This window comes from Cyphomyrmex costatus, unplaced genomic scaffold, assembly GCF_001594065.2.
Source record: "Cyphomyrmex costatus isolate MS0001 unplaced genomic scaffold, Ccosl1.0 scaffold17, whole genome shotgun sequence".
Taxonomy (NCBI): domain Eukaryota; kingdom Metazoa; phylum Arthropoda; class Insecta; order Hymenoptera; family Formicidae; genus Cyphomyrmex; species Cyphomyrmex costatus.
Window position 1 is genome coordinate 1,016,388 of NW_017275715.1, and position 21,024 is coordinate 1,037,411.

Here is a 21,024-nt window from a genome sequence, read left to right on the forward strand (position 1 = left end):
AAAATATCGGATTCTGGATATTCTTAGAGCAAATAATTCTAGAAACATTTTGAGACCAAAATGATCCCGGCAATTGATTGCTTTAATGTACTTTACTCTTGTACGCGACCCAGCACAGCCACACTGTGAATCGAATTTTTAGACGTAAACGATGAGTAAAATATCGGATTCTGGATATTCTTAGAGCAAATAATTCTAGAAACATTTTGAGACCAAAATGATCCCGGCAATTGATTGCTTTAATGTACTTTACTCTTGTACGCGACCCAGCACAGCCACACTGTGAATCGAATTTTTAGACGTAAACGATGAGTAAAATATCGGATTCTGGATATTCTTAGAGCAAATAATTCTAGAAACATTTTGAGACCAAAATGATCCCGTCAATTAATTGCTTTAATGTACTTTACTCTTGTACGCGAACCAGCACAACTACACTGTGGGTCGAATTTTTCGACATAAACGTTGAATAAAAAAATAAGCTAAATATTATTTATCAAAATGGTAGAATTAATGTGCATGGCGATCGAAAACAATAATGAAATTCTAAAGGTTTTCAAATTTCAGGGAAATTTTGTATTAGTAGGAATTAGAGGAGTTATTGATTTCAAAACAAGTTTCAAAGAAACATTATTCATAATATTTAAAAAGAACATAATGGATCATCGCGCGCGTAGCGCGCGCAAGGAATGTGCTAGTTGTATAAAAAAAAAATAGATTTGTTTTAATGACTTTTTATATCTTTTTATTTTTATTTTGCAGATGGTGCGTATGCAACAAAATTTCACCATGCAGTATTATATTCCCCCTTTAGAAGCTTCCAGTAACACATCGATCAAGTTTGAAGTAGTGCCGATCGTCAACGACACTTTATTAAAAGTAATTAATAAATTAAAAGCAACGTTTTTCATTTTAAAGCCCATCAGATATAAAAATTTATTTAAAAAATTTAATCATAATTTTACTTATCGAGCAATGTACATGAGAAATATGAAAGATTATAGAAATACGAAAGATTATAAACTTTAAGTTTTCTTTCCCTTCTCGCGATACCTAAAACGCAACACGAATGTTAAATTGGAAAACGTCAATATTTCTTATGTTGCTTACTTAAAACAGCTTTACGACAGTTGTGAATCCTGGAAGAATAGAGGTATAGACAAGGAAGTGAAAGCGTTTATTAACGGCCCGGAAATGGCAAAAGTCATAGCGGATGTCAATCAGCGTTTGGGTTTCCTAAACATCAGTAAAGGTGAATTTCATAATTTTTAATGTACTAAACTACAAAAATATACTTAACAGGAGACTTGAGTACGTGTGATTTTTTTCAAGTCGCTACGAATTTGCGTTTAGTCTGGCAGCTAAATAGTAAATATATAAATAATAATTTTTTTGTTATCAATAATATCATCCCTGACAGATTATTATAAACTTTACATATTTTTGTAACATCTGAAATGTGTGACTTGCTTGTAATAGTTTTTGTAATACGTTTTTTTTTATAAATTTTTAATTTTTGATTTTTGAGGCCCCCCAGGATCCTATTTGGTCCTGACTGCCGCGTTCTAGCTGCTAAGTCTGGCTTCAGCTTCTAGTTGGCAATTATTAATAATAAATTTCTATGTAATATAATATAATTTCAGATGATATCTTTCTATTTTACGACGCGTGTCGCTTCGAGAGAACTTTGTACTTGGACAAACCGTCGCCTTGGTGCGATGTGTTCACCGACGACGAGATGCAAGTCCTTGAGTACGAGGAAGATCTATTTTATTACTACAACAGTGGTCCGGGGGACAAAATTAACAGTCAGCTAGGATGTTACCTCATCCGGGACATAGTCGATCATTTCACGTAAGCGAACTTCTCAAGCAACACAATTCTCCAAGAGATATCTTAAGGATGTTCAGTGGAGGTTCAGTCGTGCATTGAAAGAAGATTAGCTGCTGTGCAGTCATTTAGATGGTAAAATATGGCATAGCATTTTTAATTGGCTGAAGTAGCTAATTTTTTATCGTAGCAGCCAATTTTTGGTTATGTTAATCTATACGCAATATCAGTATAGAATTTTGATAGACTAACGCAACCAAAAATTGCAACCAATTAAAAATGGTATGCTATATGATTTAGCCAATCTTTTCTTTCAATGTGAACATCCTATAAATGTCCCCAAAACATCACTCGAAGAACTGTGTTGTGTGGTTCCTTCGAAAGATCTGAGTTTTCTTTTTAGTATTGTTTTTTTTAAATTAAAATCCTGCAGGAAATTGGAGACGAATGGCGACGAGCCGAAAGGTGTATTCTACTTTACGCACTCGCAAATGATGGTGTTGTTCCTTACTGCAATGGGAATTGCCCAAAATCCTATGCCGCTCACAGCCACAAACTTCCGAGACATGAATCATAGAAAGTGGAGGATTTCCCAGTTAATACCGTTTGCCGCGAATTTTGCGGCGATCTTCCACAGGTAGCAATCGCCAAGATACTTTACGATATTTGCACGAATTGCAATATTGAATTGAGAAATTCAAAAAGAATTTAAAAAAGTAATCTTGATATTAAAAATTTTAATACCAAATCAATTCAACGCGCAAATCCAACAGTTCAATTCTTTTAGTGGGTATGTTAAGTTAGCACCTCAACTATAAGTACTCAGGAGTTCTGATTAGAGTTCCCACTTCCTTTTGACGAGACGAAGAGTTCCCTATAGTTAATAACAAGAGTTCCGCTCAATAAACATTTTTTTTACATTTTAAAAAAATGGGGTGCTAAACTTTTTATCGAATTTCGAGGTGGAATAGTTCTGAGCGGCTTAATAGCTTCAATTTGCGATTGCCTAGAGTTTCTGATATGTAAAAAAAAATTAAAAATTTTTGAAATAATAAAAATAAATTAAAAATTATGGAAAAATTAATTTTTAGATACAACAGTTCTAATGATAATTCCTGCTCCTTTTTGACGATACGCAGAGTTCTCTATGATTTTTAATGACATATGCGCTTAATAATAATTTTTTAATAATTTTTAAAAAATGGGCTGCTAACTTTTTAACGAAATTCAAGGTCGCATAGTTCTGATCAGCTTAACAGAACTATTTTGTGAATACCTAGAGTTCTTGATACATAAAAAACATTTTTGAAATATAATAAAGTTTAAAATGTCGCTGTATCTTGCAAACCGTTGGTCCAATCGCTTTTTCGCCTTACAGTTTTCGATAGAACTCATCGAGTACTATAAGAAACACTATTCAGAACTACTCGGTACTCTCAAAAAAATTTTCAAAGATTTCCACTATTTTTTTTAAACTTTATTATATTTCAAAAATGTTTTTTATGTACCAAGAACTCTAGGTATTCACAAAATAATTCTATTAAGCTGATCAGAACTGTGCGACCTTGAATTTCGTTAAAAAGTTAGCACCCCATTTTTAAAAAATTATTAAAAAATGATTATTAAGTTCATATGTCATTAAAAATCATAGAGAACTCTTCGTATCGTCAAAAAGAAGCAGAAATTATCATCAGAACTGTTGTATCTAAAAATTAATTTTTCAAAAATTTTCAATTTTTTTTTAATATTTGAAAATTTTTTTTACATATTAGGAACTCTAGGCAATCGCAAATTGAAGCTATTAAGCCGCTCAGAACTATTCCACCTCGAAATTCGATAAAAAGTTAGCACCCCATTTTTAAAAAATGTAAAAAAAAATGTTTATTGAGCGGAACTCTTGTTATTAACTATAGGGAACTCTTCGTCTCGTCAAAAGGAAGTGGGAACTCTAATCAGAACTCCTGAGTACTATAGTTGGGGTGCTAATTTAACATACCCTCTTTTATTTCTCTTCCACAAAAACACAATCTCCCTTTGATTTTAATAAATTTTGGATGTATAGAAAACACACGCGTTTCTTATTTTTGTTTATATTTTAATATATTTAAAGTTTGCTAAAGTCGAAGGGAGATACTTTATTTTTCTTGACAGAATAATTCTTCTTCTATCCACTTTAATTATTTCATATATAATTTTAATATATAATATTAATATATATTAAAAATATATCTATTAGATGCAACTCGAGCGATGCTCCTTTTAAAGTCGCTTTCTACCTAAATGAGAATCCCTTGACCATCGAAGGCTGCGACAACGGAGTCTGCGATTGGATACAGCTGAAGGAGAAATTGGGTATTATCGCGGCCAATTGCAGCATGGAAGTTTGTCAAAAAATATTGTGAATTAACATAATTATCATTCCAATATTTTTCATGTGAAATATTAACCCCTTAAAAATTAGAATGCAATTGAAAAGCTGTGGTATGCCATGAAAGAAAGGATTATACAGTTGTAATTCGACTATAAATTCTCGCGACTTTATTTCATGTTAGAAGCACTAAAAGAAGCTTTTTGCTTAAAAAAATATGATAAATGCAATAGACACTTTTTTGTACAAAAAAAATCATGAATTAAAGGTCTTTCCATTTTCTTTTCAATTTTTTTGTGCAAAATATTAGACTTTAAAGCAAAATTAGGACGCAATTGAAAAATTGCGATACGCCACGAAAACGATGACTGCACAATTGTGATACAATTACATAAATTTTCGACTCATTTAAATCACTCTTGAACGCAAAGCAATAAAAGAAATTACTCTCTTTCGCCTAATTTGCTTTGTCCTAAATTAAAACAAAGAAGGTTAAACTGAAGCACACATTGTAATTCGTGTTGCGGTACATACAGCAATCACTTGTTTGATCAATAAAGAGGAGAAAGATCTGTTCCAGTTAACTAGTCTTTTCAATTAAACCTACGCCTTGTCACGTCCTTTTGCGCGATCATTACATTTACATTTCATATTCCCCTACACAATTTTTCGAGTTCTCGTGATGTCCTTAATTACTTATTCACTTTACGAGACTATATCTATTCTAGCTAATAACTGGGGCAAGAGAGGCGACGCCCTAACCAGGTCCTTAACCGGGTCGCGTTAACTGACGGGTCGAAGAGATCGCGTGTTCGAGCGTGAGACCACCAGGCACCGGTCTAGGTGCATGCTAGTTACCTAGGAGGCAACGAGGCTCGACGACCTCGGGCGGCAGTGCAACACGAACCGCCGCGGCGAACGGCGGCTTGTTGAACGCTACCTCGCGATCGCGAAGGTGCGCACGTTTATACGTTGTTTACATTGGAGGTATTCCACCCGCCCGTCAATTACGTCTGTGTCGCAATTCATTGCCCAGCCTTTCGCCGAGCAGGTTTCGTTAAGCCTGATCGACCGTGTCCCCCTTGAACTTCGAGTTTCCGAGTATCGGTCTACTGATCTCAAGCCTCTGGGTCTTCGACGAACCGAATATTTCTCTTGGATATTTTTCCACGATCACAAGCATTCCTGGATGTCGTACGTAATGCGATCAACCTAAATTCTCGACTGCTTCGCTTGTCACTAATGTTTTAATCGTGCTTTAATGACAGATATACTGAAATATACTGAAAAAACTAAATTTTAATAAATATTTGTTTGAACTAACTGAATATATTTACTAAATGTAAACATATATTTATTTTTGGTACAAGAATTATTAATTTGATTTAATTATCATTTTTTAAGCAAATATCCATTTACTGTAAATAAACGTTAAGTTTTAATACTATTGAAAAGAATATGTATTAAAACTTTTTCTCAGTTCATTTTAATAAAGTTAAATTATGATTAAACGGAGTAATCAGGCCGAAGTTTTGAGACGTATTATGCCCTGATTTTGGACATGTATGCTGTCAAGGCATTTTTTTAAATTTCAGAGTTTTTTAAAGGTCAGAGTTACCTCATTTTTAATATTCGAGAAATATATATTCCACTATATAATAGACACTTAAACAGTCCACGGAAAAAACGATTTTGCTATCTAAAATGTGTGTCCAAAAATTTAAATACAAATCTAAAAATAAATTCATAAAAATAATCATAAAAATAATTCTATAGGTCAAACCGATTTTTAGAATGTCATTTTTTGCAGGATTGCTCTTCATACTTGAGTTTCTTATTCTAAATTTTTTGAAGAGAAATTTTATTCTATACAGTGAAAATTGAACCAGGCCTAAAACAGACACAATTTTTAATCTTTAAGAGTAACATTTCATTCTTCCAAATGACAATTTATTTTAAAAGTTTTAGAGTACATAATTATTTTTAAGATTCAATAAAATTATTTTCAAATTTGTAGACTGAAAGAAAAGACTAGCTGGTGCAACCAATTAAAATGCTATGCCATATTCAGCCAATCTTTTCTTCCAGAGTATCTATCTAAATTTTTAGATATTTCGTCAAAATCATTCTTTCTGTATATAAATAGTGATAAAGTTTGACAATTAGCTGGTTCTTAAAATTCGAAGAAACGAATTATTTCGAAAAATAGGTCAAAGAATTTAGGAGCCGTATAGGGGAATACATTTAACGAAGATAAACAAGACATATCCGGTTAAGGTAGGTCCGTATATAGTGGGTCAATATTAATGAATCAATCTGATAGAAACGAGGTGAAATAATGATTGTTTGATATGCTTTCGTGTTTCTCGCAAGTCTGTGCCGCGAGGATTTCAAATATCGAAAAGAAAATAGAATATAATCTTTACATGTAATAAAATATTTTATATTTTTTTTGTAGCAGAATTAAAAAAAAACAACTATTAAAACAAACTCATTAAAATACAAAAACTAAAAGAAACTTGTTAAAATATCCGTTCACAAATTTATTTTTCACAATGTTCAAGCTCTTCTTCTGCGTTAACCATTCTGATCTTATGCTTATACATTTTCTCAAATTAAATGTTTAATTCCATTAACTTGTTTTAGTCAAATTAACATATCGAAAGAGAATAATCGCGACTTTAAAAATAACGCAAATTGTCTATAATTTGACATTATAAATTTAAGGAGATATTAAACACTTCTTAAATAAAAAATTGAATTATTAATCTTGATCTCAAATTGATATTTTCGTTGAATTATTAATCTTGATCTTTATAGTCTCTTGAATAATAATTAATCTTGAATTCAAATTGATACTTTTGTTGATGTAACTCGACCTAACTATTCTATTCATTGAAATCTTCTATGAATTATTAATCTTGATAAGCTCTAGAGATTATAAATCGTTAAATGTTTAAACGCTGGAGACAAGTGTATGAACAGCTGGACTTTGAATGCTTCAGTAGATGATTTTCAAAGTTTCTCGCCTTTTTCATTTTCTCAATATCGATTATCAAAAATTCTTAATTAGATTAATACACTTCTCATGAAATCTTCTCTGTGCTCCGAAATTGGCTTAACGCTTTGAATTGAAACCTTAGTCTGAAATTCTCAGAGTCCATTTGGAATTCTCCGGACGGTACGATTCTTAGATTCGTAGACGACACTCCGTAAATTAATCCGGAAACGCTCGATTCGCGACCTCCGAGTTAACGTGTGAAATTACCATATCGCGCTTCAACGCACGCGAGAGATGATTTAATTCGCACTTCGGATTAAATATTGCGCGGCGAATTGTTCGCGTCTCTCTGTTCGCTTCCCTCGTTCACGCGCACGTGATCGAGATTTCGCAAATCCTCGCAACCTGGCGCGCGAAAATGTGCAATGATAATTTGCTTCCGACGTCGTCGTAATTCAAGGATCGCCGATCGCCGATATCAGGATCTACTGCAAGCGAATAAATACGCGCGAATAATTACAACTGCTCTCCTGCTCCAAGAACCATCGAGCGTGACCAACGTCGTCGTCCTACTTTCATGAACAATTGTCGCGAGCGCGCGCCGTCTATCGTTCCGACATTTATTGCCGCGCGTGATATCCCGCAATCGAGAAGGAATCTCTGTTGGAAAACACACTCGGCTTAATTGAAAAAAATAGATGCTTCGACTCTCTGAAACTTTTAGAGCGAAAATCTCACTCTGAAGACTATTACTCTTGCCTGTTTGTGCCAATGTAATTTTAATCTTGACTACCTCTTCATCTTTTTCTAGCTCCAATGTCCGTTTCTACTAAGTAGATTAACTTTAATCTCGATCCATTTTATCCTTCATCTCGTTTTAATTCTTAGAAGTAGAAAAAATGAAGAGTTAATTATAAACTAAGATTAAAATTTGATTATATTGGTAGAAACAACCGTAAGAATTAGAAGAAGATGAAGAATAAATTGGACTGAGATTAAAATTAATTTTATACATTGATGGAACTGGGTTTTAAAGGTTGAAAATTTAATCACTGTTTTTCAGGATTGACTTTATTTTCATTCTTTTAGAGTGAGATTTTACTCTAAAGAAATTAGAGAGGATCGCATGAAGAAACAACTTCGAAGAAAAGTTATTTCTTCTGACGGAAAGCCAAGGACAATTTTGAGAGAATTCGTGAATGATTCTAAAAGAATATCGTATATAATTCTGAAGAAAAAAATTGTCATAACAGCTTTTATTTTTAAGAATTTTTCAAATTTTGAAGATTTCTGAAAAATATTCTTTACGATTTCTTCTAACTTTATAAGTTTTCTTCGGATTGAATGAGAAATTTTACATTATTTTACAATTCATACGTATATATAGAGAATTATAGAAAAATGTAGATTTTTTCAAAGCATTATTGAAAAGAATTCCAATTCATATATTAAATGAATCCAATTTATTGATTAAAAATACAAAAAAAAATCGGAGAAATTTTCTAAAAGATTAAAAAATTATACAGAAATTCTACAAATTCTACAATTTATATAGAAATTCAGAAAAATTATCTAAAGAATTCTAAAAAAATTTTTTCTCAGAGAATAATAATAATAATAATTACCTGAAACTATAGGGAGATCGAGGATTTAGAAATCATAACAAATACATCTAAAAGACAATCAAGGAGATTTGCAATCTCTTTTTCGCAGAATATATCTCAAATAAGGTCAATCGATAAAAAAAATTTTACGTGCAAATTCTCTTATATCCTATTGTTTCATAGAATGCGACGTTTCAATGGTTTTGTTACAATTCTTGTTACACTGGCGAAGGATGACCATTCGCAATTTGCTGTTTGTTCATAAAACGACAATGATAATAACCGTAGCTGACCATTCTTTCCTGTCATTGCAGCAAATGTCCTCTCACACGTGAGTACACGTCAGCTGTATCTGCGTTGCACATTCCTGCCATCCGTCCGCAGTGGCTGTATTTTCTTCGATATGAATATTCATATTTCCTCGATCTAGGCTACACAACTTTTTAAAGCACAATAATGTCGTCGATAATATTTTAACATAAAGTTATTTATTTAGGACGCGCTCATCGCGGTTTAAAGTTTGAAATTTGTCATTAAAAGATCTTGCTTCTCATATTTATTATTCAATTCTTCCCTTCCCTTTTTGATAATTATTCTGATGTCTCCTTCGTTTTATAATTTTTTTATTTTAAATAATTCCGTTCCAGTCGATCGATGTTAGATTCTGACCTTAATCCAATTTTTCGCTGATTAAATTTATTCTCAATCAATCATGCATTAGGATAATCCGTAATAATTTTTCTCTCGTTATTTAAAATATGAAGTCAAAGCTTGAACTGTCTAGATTGCTGGATCATTGGAGAGATGAAATATTTTCACTTTTTTTCAAGGGTTGTATTTTCACTTTCTTGGAATGAGATTTTATTGCAAGAAATTTAGAGTGTAGGGTAAATCTCACAGTCTGAAGAGTGAAATCTCACTCTTAGGTCAATTTTCATCAAGATTAATTTTAATAACGGTTTAATTTAATTAAGAATTAGAAAAATATGAACAGTAAATTAAACCGAGATTAAAGTTAATCTTACATTGGTGGGACCGCGTCTCGAAAATGAAAATTGAATCACTTTTAAAATTGGAGAAAAATATTTGGTTGAATTAACTGACATTCTGATAGAAAATGACGGATCCAGAATTCTGGTTAAATCTACTAGATTTTTGGTGTTAAATTTACTAGAATTCTATTAAATTTAACTAGAATTCTCTAGCTCGGTCCACCAGCGAATTTCAGTTAATTCAACCAAATATTTTCCTCCGTGCTAAATTTTCACTCTTTAAAGTGACTTCGCTCTTTAAACTCCAAAGAATTTAGAAAGTAACTATTTTATAACAATATAATCGACATTCGTTACTTACATAATAACAAGCTTAATTACGTGTTCCTTATAAATAACATGTTCGTAATAATAAATTGCAAATATTTTTCCTCATACATGTCGTGCTTTGTATCATCATCGAAGCGACGCTCGAAGCAACGTAATGGATTTCGCATTGAAACAAGATTGCAGCTGACGTTAAAGGCATACTTGCGCGGTGCTCGCGAACGATGAAGAAATTAAACATAAGTAGGCCAAGTATGTAGCATGGCGGCCGTAAGAAGCAAAAGAAGAAGTCTCTTCACTAATCGCGCCGTTGCCAATTACGTTATCGTCAACTATTACGTCCAGGCTATTTCTGGATCGAGTGATGGAGTCCATCGTTCACAAGATCTCGAAGACGATTGTAACGTCTTATACTGAGGTTCATTCTCTTGTCCGGACCCTGAAAACCGGTTTCTCTCACGACTATTGTGTAATGCGCACAACGTAATTTTACTATCACGTTTCTCTTTCAAGGCGGCCTTGGCCTTCGCGTTCATCTCCCACGTATATAATATAATAAATCACCCTCTCACGGAAGTTGAAGCCTCGAGATCCCTTTGAATCCTATACAGCACGATTATGTTATCTCGAAATGAGATAACGAAAGTGAACAAATTCATTAGCAAGAAAATGTTCTACACATTGCAAAAGTGATTATAAAAAAAAATACGTTATCAGTCGAAAGATCATGTTTGAAATAAGTACTCTAGATAGTTAAATTTTGGGATCCAGTGGATTCTGTACCGACTTAGGTAAATGTTTGATCATTTTAACTTAAATATAAAATATTTCATATAAAAATTGTTGCCCATTTGAATTCGATAAAAGATGGAGCTAAAATCTTTGATTTTATCTGATGGTCCTCTTTAAAAAAAATCGTTTTTCGACTTTTAATAATTTTGATAACAATTTAATTTAATGTTATCACTTATTTGTCAGTTTATTTATAACCCCGAAAAACACCAACATGGCATTACTGTTTCAAATTCAACAATGTAATTATTACGTAACATGTGTTATATTCTATTTATACTGTTGAGTGTGAAATTATAATATCAACGTTGTGTTACTGTTAATTGGTGTTTACTGGAAATCGACAAATGAAATCCATATGGTATCATTATGACTCAGTATTCTAACTGAGAAGTAGAACAAAAAGTCATGATGACATCCAAACGACTTCAAAATAATTATTTAAAAAATCCTTCGGATCTGATTTTATTGGAACCGCATATTAAAAAATTCGTTAAATTCAATTGGTGTACACTTTAATAAGTAATAATTAATATAAAAATAACTAAACTCTTCTCTCTCTCTCTCTCTCTCTCTCTCTTCTGTCTAAATTTTTTCCAAATTTTGATTATTTTTTAACATTATTATATGTATATTGTAGGTACATCAGATATCAGATGATGTCGATAAAATTAAATAATTTTAACGTCTTCTTTGATGTAGGTATTACAACATAAAAAAAATTTGTCAAAGTTTGTCCAAAAAATATAAAAATGACAAATTCAGACACTATTGCTGCAATTTGATGAAAAGTATCTCATTTTGTCTGTAAGTATCCGAATTTGTACATTTTGACAATTTTCGGAGAAATTTAGAAGGAATTCGAACACATTTTGACTATACATTTCGGACAAATTTTTCCACTAGAGAACATATACAAGATATGAAGGAATTAAAAATCACTTTATTTCAATTAATAGTTTTAATGTCATTTTGACGTAATCTGTACTCGTCTACTTTGAGGATCTTCTCGCGAGGGACGCAATGTTCGACGATTTAAAAGATCCAACAGATAAACGAGATAAGAAAGAATCAAGTTTGAGACGCTGCGGGTCCGCGTTTCACCCGTTATCATCTTCTCGCTAATTATCGCGTTAATACTTCGCCGCGGCAGTTCTCGGCACGAATGAGCGCGAATACGCGCGAACACACTTCCGGTTACGTAATCGCCGTAGCGACTACATCGTTACGCTAGCCTCCTCGAGTTAGTAATAAGTTACATTCCGCGATGTCGTCAGCCGACGGCGAAATGTAGGTTTACGACGGTCCGCGGAACGCGAAAGGAAAATCGCTTTTCCACGAACAGATCCCTCGGCGTTCCGCGCCAGGATCGGCGAGAAATTCACCGTTGAAAATTTATTTCATGCGTCATTTTCCGAGAAATCCTGGAGAGGTTGAGGCGTTATCTAAATATATCGCGAAATTTGCAGTAGGTACTAAATAAACTGCGAAACCTATGCTACCATATATATGTAATTTGCTTAAAACTTGCTGCATTGGCAGATATTGTGAAAACAAAAGTATATTAAGTGTTATCTGCTGCTTTGAACACGCGCATTAAAATCTAAATGGAAAAATAAAATGTAAAATGTTCCTAAATATTATAAATATATATAGGTATTCTAATTTATACCCTAAAAATTCCCAGAAAATATACTCAGAAAAAAATTCTCGTAAAATAGGCCTATTCTTTTCAACTCTTCCACTTACCCCTTTCTTCTTTTTCTTTCCACTTTGGAAGAAAAAAGTTGAAGGTATAAGAAATTTAATTACAAAAGAACAAGGCTAATATTTCATAATATTTTTAAGAATTTTTGAAGAAAAATAAGTCGAAACGTTCCTATAAATTTAATGATTATAAAACTTGTAGTTTAATTTTTAATATATATGATTAAATAAACTAGTTAAAAAATTTCAAAAACCAATAAATGTGCTCGTGATTTTACCTTTCTATCTACATTTTTTGCTTAGCAATCTCGAACTTGGAAAAATTATATATTTAATTTAGAATTTTTTATATTTTAAATTTATATAGATTTCTAGAAAATACTTCTTGAACTTCTTTAGGATCTACGAATTTTTTTCAGATATTATAGAATGAAAAATCTTATCAATAGATTTTTCATAAATCTGAGAGAAAAGTATATGATATTTATAATTATAATTACATAGTAAAATAATTAAAATTGTAGGAGCTCCATTTTTTAAATTATTACTGTTACATTATTAATAATTACACAATAACAACTTTATATATTTATAATTTTACTAACTATAAAAATCAACGATTTTTCTATTTTAAATTATGACAATGTAAAATAATAATATAATAATAAAAGATCGAGATATGAATGGTAAATAAAAGAAACATTTTTAGTAAATGCAATCGCAATTACAGAATGGCGCACGAAATGTCACGCAATTTAATTATCTCGTTAAAATTATATTTGAGGAATAACGTTTTTTTTTAATTATATTAGCAAACTTTATACGTCATGGAAATTCTGTTAGGTGTGGCATCATTACACAAGTTGGAATTGGGCGGAGGTAAAGCGCACTAGATTGTGAAATACAACAAAGTGACACATAAAATGTGTCATTTATGTTCCATATATTACATTTATTTTTAACAAAAATTCGTAACGTTTCACCTCCGCCCAATTAGTGATACCACACCTAACAGAACTTCCGTGAAATACAGAATTTACTCTCACAGTTAAAAATCTCTACAAGTTTAATTAAAATGAAATAATTAAATGATATGATATTACATGCATCATCCTGTATAATGAATATAATTATTTTCTTACTATTCGCTTAATATTTTTCATATAATAATAATTAAAAGTGTGTAGAAAAAATAAAGAAACAATATTCACTTTCACAATATACAGTTGCGTGATCGCATATCACAATTGTGATAATCGTAATGCGTGTTGAAGCAATAATAACTTGCATGATTAAAACAACTATGTATAAATATATATAATAGTTAGCACTGAACATAACTATGTATATAATTATAGTTAAATTATGCATGGTAACTGCAACCATTTTTTTTCTCATATAATTAGTGGAGTATTTAAAAAAATTACATGTATAAAAATGTTAATAAAGGTGTAGCCAACATAGACTTTCTCAATTTTCGCGCGCGAAAAGCGTTACAACTTCTATTAAAAAATCTATAAGAAAAGTTTTGCAAAAAGTTATAAAATATTGAATTTGTGAAAAATTCGAAAACTTACATAAACATTCTATAAAAAATATATAAAGAATCCTAATTCTTTGCACATTTTCACCAGAATATCTTTTGTTATATAATTTATTTATCTGTGGTATATTTCATTGCCGATTTTTATATATTTAATGGCTCGTTTTACACCAAACATCGGTTACATCGTTCACCATAAAAACATACTCTTACGTAACCTTGCCATTCGGTATTTCATAACGCTTCTTACATTTAACATAAATCGAAGCTTTAAAAGAAATCTTGCACTTCCGGTTTAGACAATAGTGGTCTACTACATTCTCTTGATTTCCACATCGGACGTGGCTAATTCTATTTATTCGTTGGCAGAATTATCATCCTTATTATTATTCTTATCGCAGAAGCGGCGACTTTCACTGCATAATGTCCGCATTGTTGGTGTTGTTGGTCGCATCGTTCCTGGCTTCACCGAGCGTCCACGTGCTCGCACGCGATGTCGATTTCTGCTTCGCGGACGAGGATAACCCGTATCTGTACATGGCCACGAAGACCGCGTATCACTTCGTTCATGGTGGCAAGACCCGCTTCCAAACAGTACCGCGTAAGTACCGAAAGTCGAACTTGGACCTCTCGACATCGATCAACACCGATCCAAAAAACACACCAAGTCAAGAAAAAGACGTACTAAATGACGTACTTCAACGTCAAAATAATAATTTTCGGTTACAAAATTTGACTGTTTATTGATTTTAGGCATCCAAATAAAGTCATTTTGATGTGATTTTAATTTTTTGTTGATTTTTATAATGTTCCTTGGGGAGAAACGATCAATACTGCTCGAAATATTCACATTGAGAGAAAAAATTGTAATATTTGCAACTATAAAAATTTTCCTTTCAGTGAAAAAGAGTAGATAAAAAGAAAGATCAGCGAAACTGATACTTTTGATCAATATACTTGTAGTTTAAGGTTGTGAATATTTCTCCTTTTTATCTTTTTAATATTAAAATCAATAGAACAATCATCAGTTAGTTGAAAGAATTCATTTTGACACTTTGACTTGGAATCTTGAATAATAAAAAATTATTCTGTTTTAATTACACATAGACGATGGAAAATAAGGTGGTAATTATTATTAAACATTTCTATTCGACAGATTGTCGACCGGTGCAAATCTGGATGCTCGCGGCACACGGCACCCGTTGTCCGACTATGCACGAGATTGACAAGATCGTCTCTTTAGCTAATCTCAAAGAGCAGATACTCCAGAATCATGAAGAGCGCAGAGGTAAGTCAACCCTTCCTTTCTTAAGTCTTCTGTATTTTTCACTCTTCTTAACCTTTTCTTTCTCTTTTTTTTGTATCGTCCTGTATAAATTATATTTCAACTTTTTTTCTGCCATATTCTGTTAAATATCGACACTAATAATTTTTAGATCAATTTAAAATTTGTATCAAATTCAGCAATATTTCCCACGTTTCGTAATTTTACAATATTTAAATTAATAAAATAAAAGTGTAAGAATTAAACATACGTTTTAATGTCGAATATTAGATTCATATTATATGTAGATATATGATATTAATGTTTACTTGGCTCGTTAAATAAATATTTATTAAAATTTAATATATTTTTTCTCAGTGTAGGAATGATTAAAAATAACTCAAATTGATAAAGTTTGACATTATGAATTTAAAAGTATGCGCTTTTCTTCGCTCGATTTCTAAAATGCCTTGTTTATCGTGCAGAGGGTCACATGTGCAATCGAGATTTGGATAATCTGCGAAAATGGAAACCAGACGAATATTTGTCGTCGCAACGGGCGGAAGTCCTAACACCGCAAGGAGTGGAAGACATGAAGCTGTTGGCGAGAAGGTTGCAGAGCAATTTCCCAGAACTGTTGCAACCCAACTTTTACAACATTACATCCGCTAATTACAAAGTATCTCTTGACAATTATTTATTACGTCGATCGCTGTATAAATACGTCAATATTGGTTCTAATCGGACAATCTACATCTTCGTGTCAGATTTCAGAATAAAACTTCATTTATAATTTCCTATACCGTTTTGATTTGTCAAAAATGTTTCATATTTTGTGACGCATTTATAAATTAATAAAATTAAAATTAACAAAATTTAATTAATTTAAAAAAATTAATAAAATCGTCTACAGGGTTAATTAAATAGATACAGGTGTTAATTAAATAGATTTCAATTAAGTACATTAAATAAATATGATTCTCCATTAAAGAAAGCTTATCTAATTTTTTAAACATTTTCGCATTATACGTGACATATTTAATAATAAATGAATTTTATCCGAAATTCTAACACAAATTATAGATCGTCTAAAGTGGAAGTTAATTAACCAGATTCCATTAAGCAAATGTCAATAAGTATCGAGCAAATCATGAAGCAGCCGAGGCGATATAGAACACGATTGATTTTCAGTTCCGTGCTACTGAGGCTCGAGATAGCATGACATCTTTTATGGAAGGGCTGTTCGGAAGTAGATCTGCCGTATTACCGGAAGAGAGTTCCTTCAACGATACCTTACTTACTGTATGTATTTAACTGTTTTTTATTAGCGTATATAATTATGTTTTAATTATATACGCTATAAGAGATTTAAAATTTATAAATAAGGCAAAGGCATAATAAAATGGATTACGAAAAATTGTAAAATTGTTTCATGGGAGATACGCAAATATATGTATTTTTAAAAAATATTAAATAATTCTATTCGCAATATATTTTCAAATATTAATGCATGTTTTGTGTAAAATTTTTAATATTATAGAAAAACATGAATTAATATTTTAATATATCACAAATAATAAAAATCTCGCAGGCGTACAAAACGTGTGGCGTATGGAAAAATGAGGAGAAGGAGGGATCATTCGAAAATATGGAACGCAGCAAATTTGAGAATGGACCGGAGTTTCAGAATCTCCTAAAGAACGTCAGCAGACGAATCGGTTTTCTATACAATATTTCCGCTGGTACGTACAATCGTTCATTGTTCATTGTTAATTTATATTCGACAAATAGAATATTTTAAATACAAGATTAAATTGTTGAAATAAAAGCAAATTAAATTTGACTAATTACCGTTTCTATTAATGTAGATTAACTTTAATCCCGGTATATATTTTTCTTTAGTTTATCTTTAGTTCTAAGAATTAGAAAAAGATAAAGAGTAAATTAAAATGTGATTAAAATCAATCTACATTGGTATAGAAATGCTGAGTTGGAAAAAACTTCGTAGTGCTATAAACTTCAGAATTCAAACAGCTATAACTTTTTTTAAAAAATGAACAAAATTTAATTTTAAAAAAAAAGAGGTTCAAAATCTCTACTTTTGGTCTGTAATATTTTCAGATAAGATCGACGCTATGTACGACGCATGTCGATACCAGAAGGCCTGGTCTGTCACTGAACTTTCACCTTGGTGCGCCGTCTTCAGTAAAGAGGAACTCCGCATCTTGGAGTACAGAGAGGATCTCGACTACTATTACAAAGCGGGCTATGGGCGGGATATCAACACACGTTTGGGTTGTCCTCTGTTGCACGACATGATGCGACACTTCTGGTATTGCAACACAACGAGTCTCATTTCTTGCATTCCACGAATTATAAGACTTCTATTAAAGCTATCCTCTATCCAGTTTCATATTTTGAGCTATCAGACACGTTTCGCCTATAATCGCATTTATTACACAATATATAAATATTATTTTTTAAATGTCCTAACCCTAATATTTATTTTGAAATTTCTTGATATTCCTAGATCTACTATATTTTAAATTAATGTATTTTTTTTTTTTAAGTTAACGTAATTGAACGTTTTTTTTTTCATTTTGTAGGTCTAAATCCGAGGATAAGATTACATATTTAAAATTATGTAAATATCTACTCCCAAAAGAATAACTCACTAAATCGATCGAGAGAAATGACTTTATTTTGACGTCAAAATAATGATCTTTGGATACAACATTTGTTTATTGACGTTAAGAATCAAAATAAAGTCGTTTTAAATTTCTGTTGACTTTTGTGTGAATTAGACCCGCAAATCCTAAGTAAAAGTAAGAAGAAAAGTCGCTAAAAGACAGTGCTTGGAGTTTGAATATTAGACTATACTTTGTAATCTAATAAGAAAGAAAAAATGGAAAAGCTCAGATATGTTTTTTTATCAGGAATATAGCACGTGATGAGATGACAGGCGAGCCCGCGGGTATCTTCTACTTTAGCGACATCGTCAGCCTGCAAAATCTTGTAACCACGATGGGCATAAATGAAGACCAGACACGACTGACTGCCTACAATTACAAAGAGATGGCTAGACGTCAATGGCGCACATCAATCATATCGTCCTTCGCTGCGAATCTCATTGCAGTATTTTACAAGTGAATATACACGTCCCTTATCCTGCATTCGTTAACTGTTATTTTGATTACTTATTCGAAAATAATTTATTACTATTTATTTCGATTCAATCGATTTTACTGTAAAATCAATTGTTTGCTATAAATTGGAATATCTATAATAATATATTTAGTCTTATAATTACAAATTCATAAATTTTGAAATTTTTTGTTTATATATGTATATATATATCGATTTTTTACTCCATTAACTTCACTATAATTTTACTTATTTTACTTACAAATTGTATTCGTATTTTTATAATATTACTGATATTTAAAATGTTTTAAGTTATGTCACAAAAACTATCAAGTTAAGATATCTTAGGTTGCTCTAAAGTAAGCAAATTAAATAAAAACTATTAATAAAATTTGATTTGACCATTTAACTTTAATATAAAAAAATCAATTAAATTATTTTTAATAAATCAATTAATTAGTATTGAACTCTGCTACACGCAACGAAGATTATTTAAAAATTTTAAATAAAGTATCAACAAATTCTAACTCTTATAAAAAATATATTACAGATGCAATGACAGTAATAATCGCAATAAAGTGATGTTTTATCTCGGGGAGAAACCAGTGCGGTACGAAGGCTGTCAGGTTGGTCTTTGCGATTGGGAGTTCCTGAAGAGCAAGTTCGGTCAGCTAGCGTCAAATTGCAAGCTGGACGTCTGCTGGAATACGAACGGAGCTACCTCCAGCTTTCCTAATTCTATAGCCATCCTATTAGCGTGCTTTATTGTTCTAGTCCGTCTTGGTTACCGACAATTGTAAATACCTAAGCTTAGTTTTACAATACTTTTTTTTAGCGTTACATCGTAAAATACTGAGTATGAATGAGATCTTCAGTAGCCTTAAATTAATATATTTATAGGAGACTCCTGTTTTCCATAAAGTAAAAAAAAAAACACGCAGAAAATTAAGGCGTTAAATTGTAGCGATTGTACCGCTTTTAGAGCTGTGTTAATTTTTGTGACTTTAAATATATATTAAACGCATTACGATGTATACAATATATGCAAATAGTATATAATATGTAGTAAGTAATAGTATATAATATGTAGTAATAACGTTTAATCTGTCTTTACATAATTTATGCCTACATTTTATTATATATTTTACGCCTAAGAATTATAATATAAAATTATTGTTATAATATTATATATTTCTTCCAATTTACGATAATGTTCTAATGTATTTTAAAATATATATTTATTATATTTATGTTTTATTTATATGCGTCCATTATTATTTTTATTAATTATCTACAACACAATCAGAAATACAGTTACTCGCAAATCAAGATAAGTATGGAACGTTGCAAAAAATATGTAGGACTGTCAGTTATTAGCGTATATTTCGCATATTAACTCCCTAAAATACACAAATTTACAAAACTACAGGAAAATCGCAGAAAGGGAGTATTATACATATACATAAATAATAAAACATTTAAATCCAGTTTTCATAATTTACAACTGATTAACTCTTAACCAAGATTTAACTTATTCCTTATCTCTTTCTATTAGATCATTAAGTATGAAATGTCCGTTTTTCGTATTATTATTAATACGAAATGTTTACGCGTTTTTAAAAATATTTGACAATTGTACCATTCAATAAAGCAAAATTTCAGTTTTAATAATCTGTTCTTTTAATTGTGTTTGTGACGATTTTTAATGAAGTTACAAATAATTAAAGTCAAAATGCTTCTTTTATTTAATCAGCGATAACAAAAAATCAAGAATAATTTTAAAAAATGATTTGTTGTAGGAAAAGTTTTGAGCTTTTATGTTAGAAAGTCAAATTTATTTTAAGTGCGTGACAAGTCTACAAAGTAAGAAAAAAATTTCATTTTATCTTGTTTATAGTTTTTTATAAAAATTACTAAACTCACAGAAACTGATCAAAAAATATAGCAGCCTTTTGAAAATAGAGCTTTAAAACTCTTTTTTTTTTTTTTATTTAAATTTCGTTTTTTATGGAGTTACAGCTGCTATTAATAGTAATAAAAAAATCGAACATTTTGTACTTAATAACGTAATAATTATAGAATTGGAGAAAAATGAGAAATAAGTTAAACCTCGATTAATAATAAGCTTTCTCCAATAAGCCATTACCTAAACTTTAAATAAGCTATAAGAAATTAACTACTCATAGTCGATTATTCTTCTTATATTCGACTATAATTGATCAATTTCTTATGACTAAAGACTTAGATAATGACTTATTGTACAGAAAGTCCAGATTTACAATAAATTTTTAAACCTTATGCCATAAGAAATGGACGAATCACAGTCGATTATTTTCCTCGTATTCGACTGTAATTGGTCAATTTCTTACCTTCAATATCTATTGTAGATCATTGTAGATCCAGATTAACGCTCATTTCCACTAATATAAATTAACTTTAATCTTGATTTAAC

General features: G+C 31.1%; 2 protein-coding genes across 3 annotated transcripts in view; both read left to right on the forward strand.

Annotated features, from left to right (window-relative positions):
• The window catches only part of LOC108771956 (multiple inositol polyphosphate phosphatase 1-like), an 11,560-nt gene extending 6,802 nt beyond the window's left edge, over window positions 1-4,758 (forward strand). Inside the window, exons 5-9 of the mRNA XM_018537380.1 lie at window positions 761-879; window positions 1,120-1,252; window positions 1,644-1,854; window positions 2,264-2,467; window positions 4,067-4,758. Of these exons, the coding sequence (XP_018392882.1) occupies window positions 761-879; window positions 1,120-1,252; window positions 1,644-1,854; window positions 2,264-2,467; window positions 4,067-4,232 (833 nt within the window). The 3' untranslated portion in view covers window positions 4,233-4,758. The remainder of the gene's footprint in view (window positions 1-760; window positions 880-1,119; window positions 1,253-1,643; window positions 1,855-2,263; window positions 2,468-4,066) is intronic.
• A 348-nt stretch (window positions 4,759-5,106) lies between these two features.
• On the forward strand, window positions 5,107-19,508 carry LOC108771955 (multiple inositol polyphosphate phosphatase 1-like). Of its 2 annotated transcripts, none has more exons than XM_018537378.1 (9): window positions 5,107-5,392; window positions 14,566-14,765; window positions 15,321-15,452; window positions 15,914-16,107; window positions 16,620-16,730; window positions 17,020-17,170; window positions 17,550-17,760; window positions 18,365-18,574; window positions 19,123-19,508. In XM_018537378.1, exons 1-9 carry the CDS (start codon window positions 5,388-5,390, stop codon window positions 19,370-19,372), a joined length of 1,464 nt encoding a protein of 487 aa, XP_018392880.1. In that variant the 5' UTR covers window positions 5,107-5,387; the 3' UTR covers window positions 19,373-19,508. The 2 variants fall into 2 exon arrangements, with proteins under 2 accessions (XP_018392880.1, XP_018392881.1); XM_018537379.1 differs by lacking the exon at window positions 5,107-5,392 and adding an exon at window positions 12,299-12,386.
• The last annotated feature ends 1,516 nt before the right edge of the window (window positions 19,509-21,024 follow it).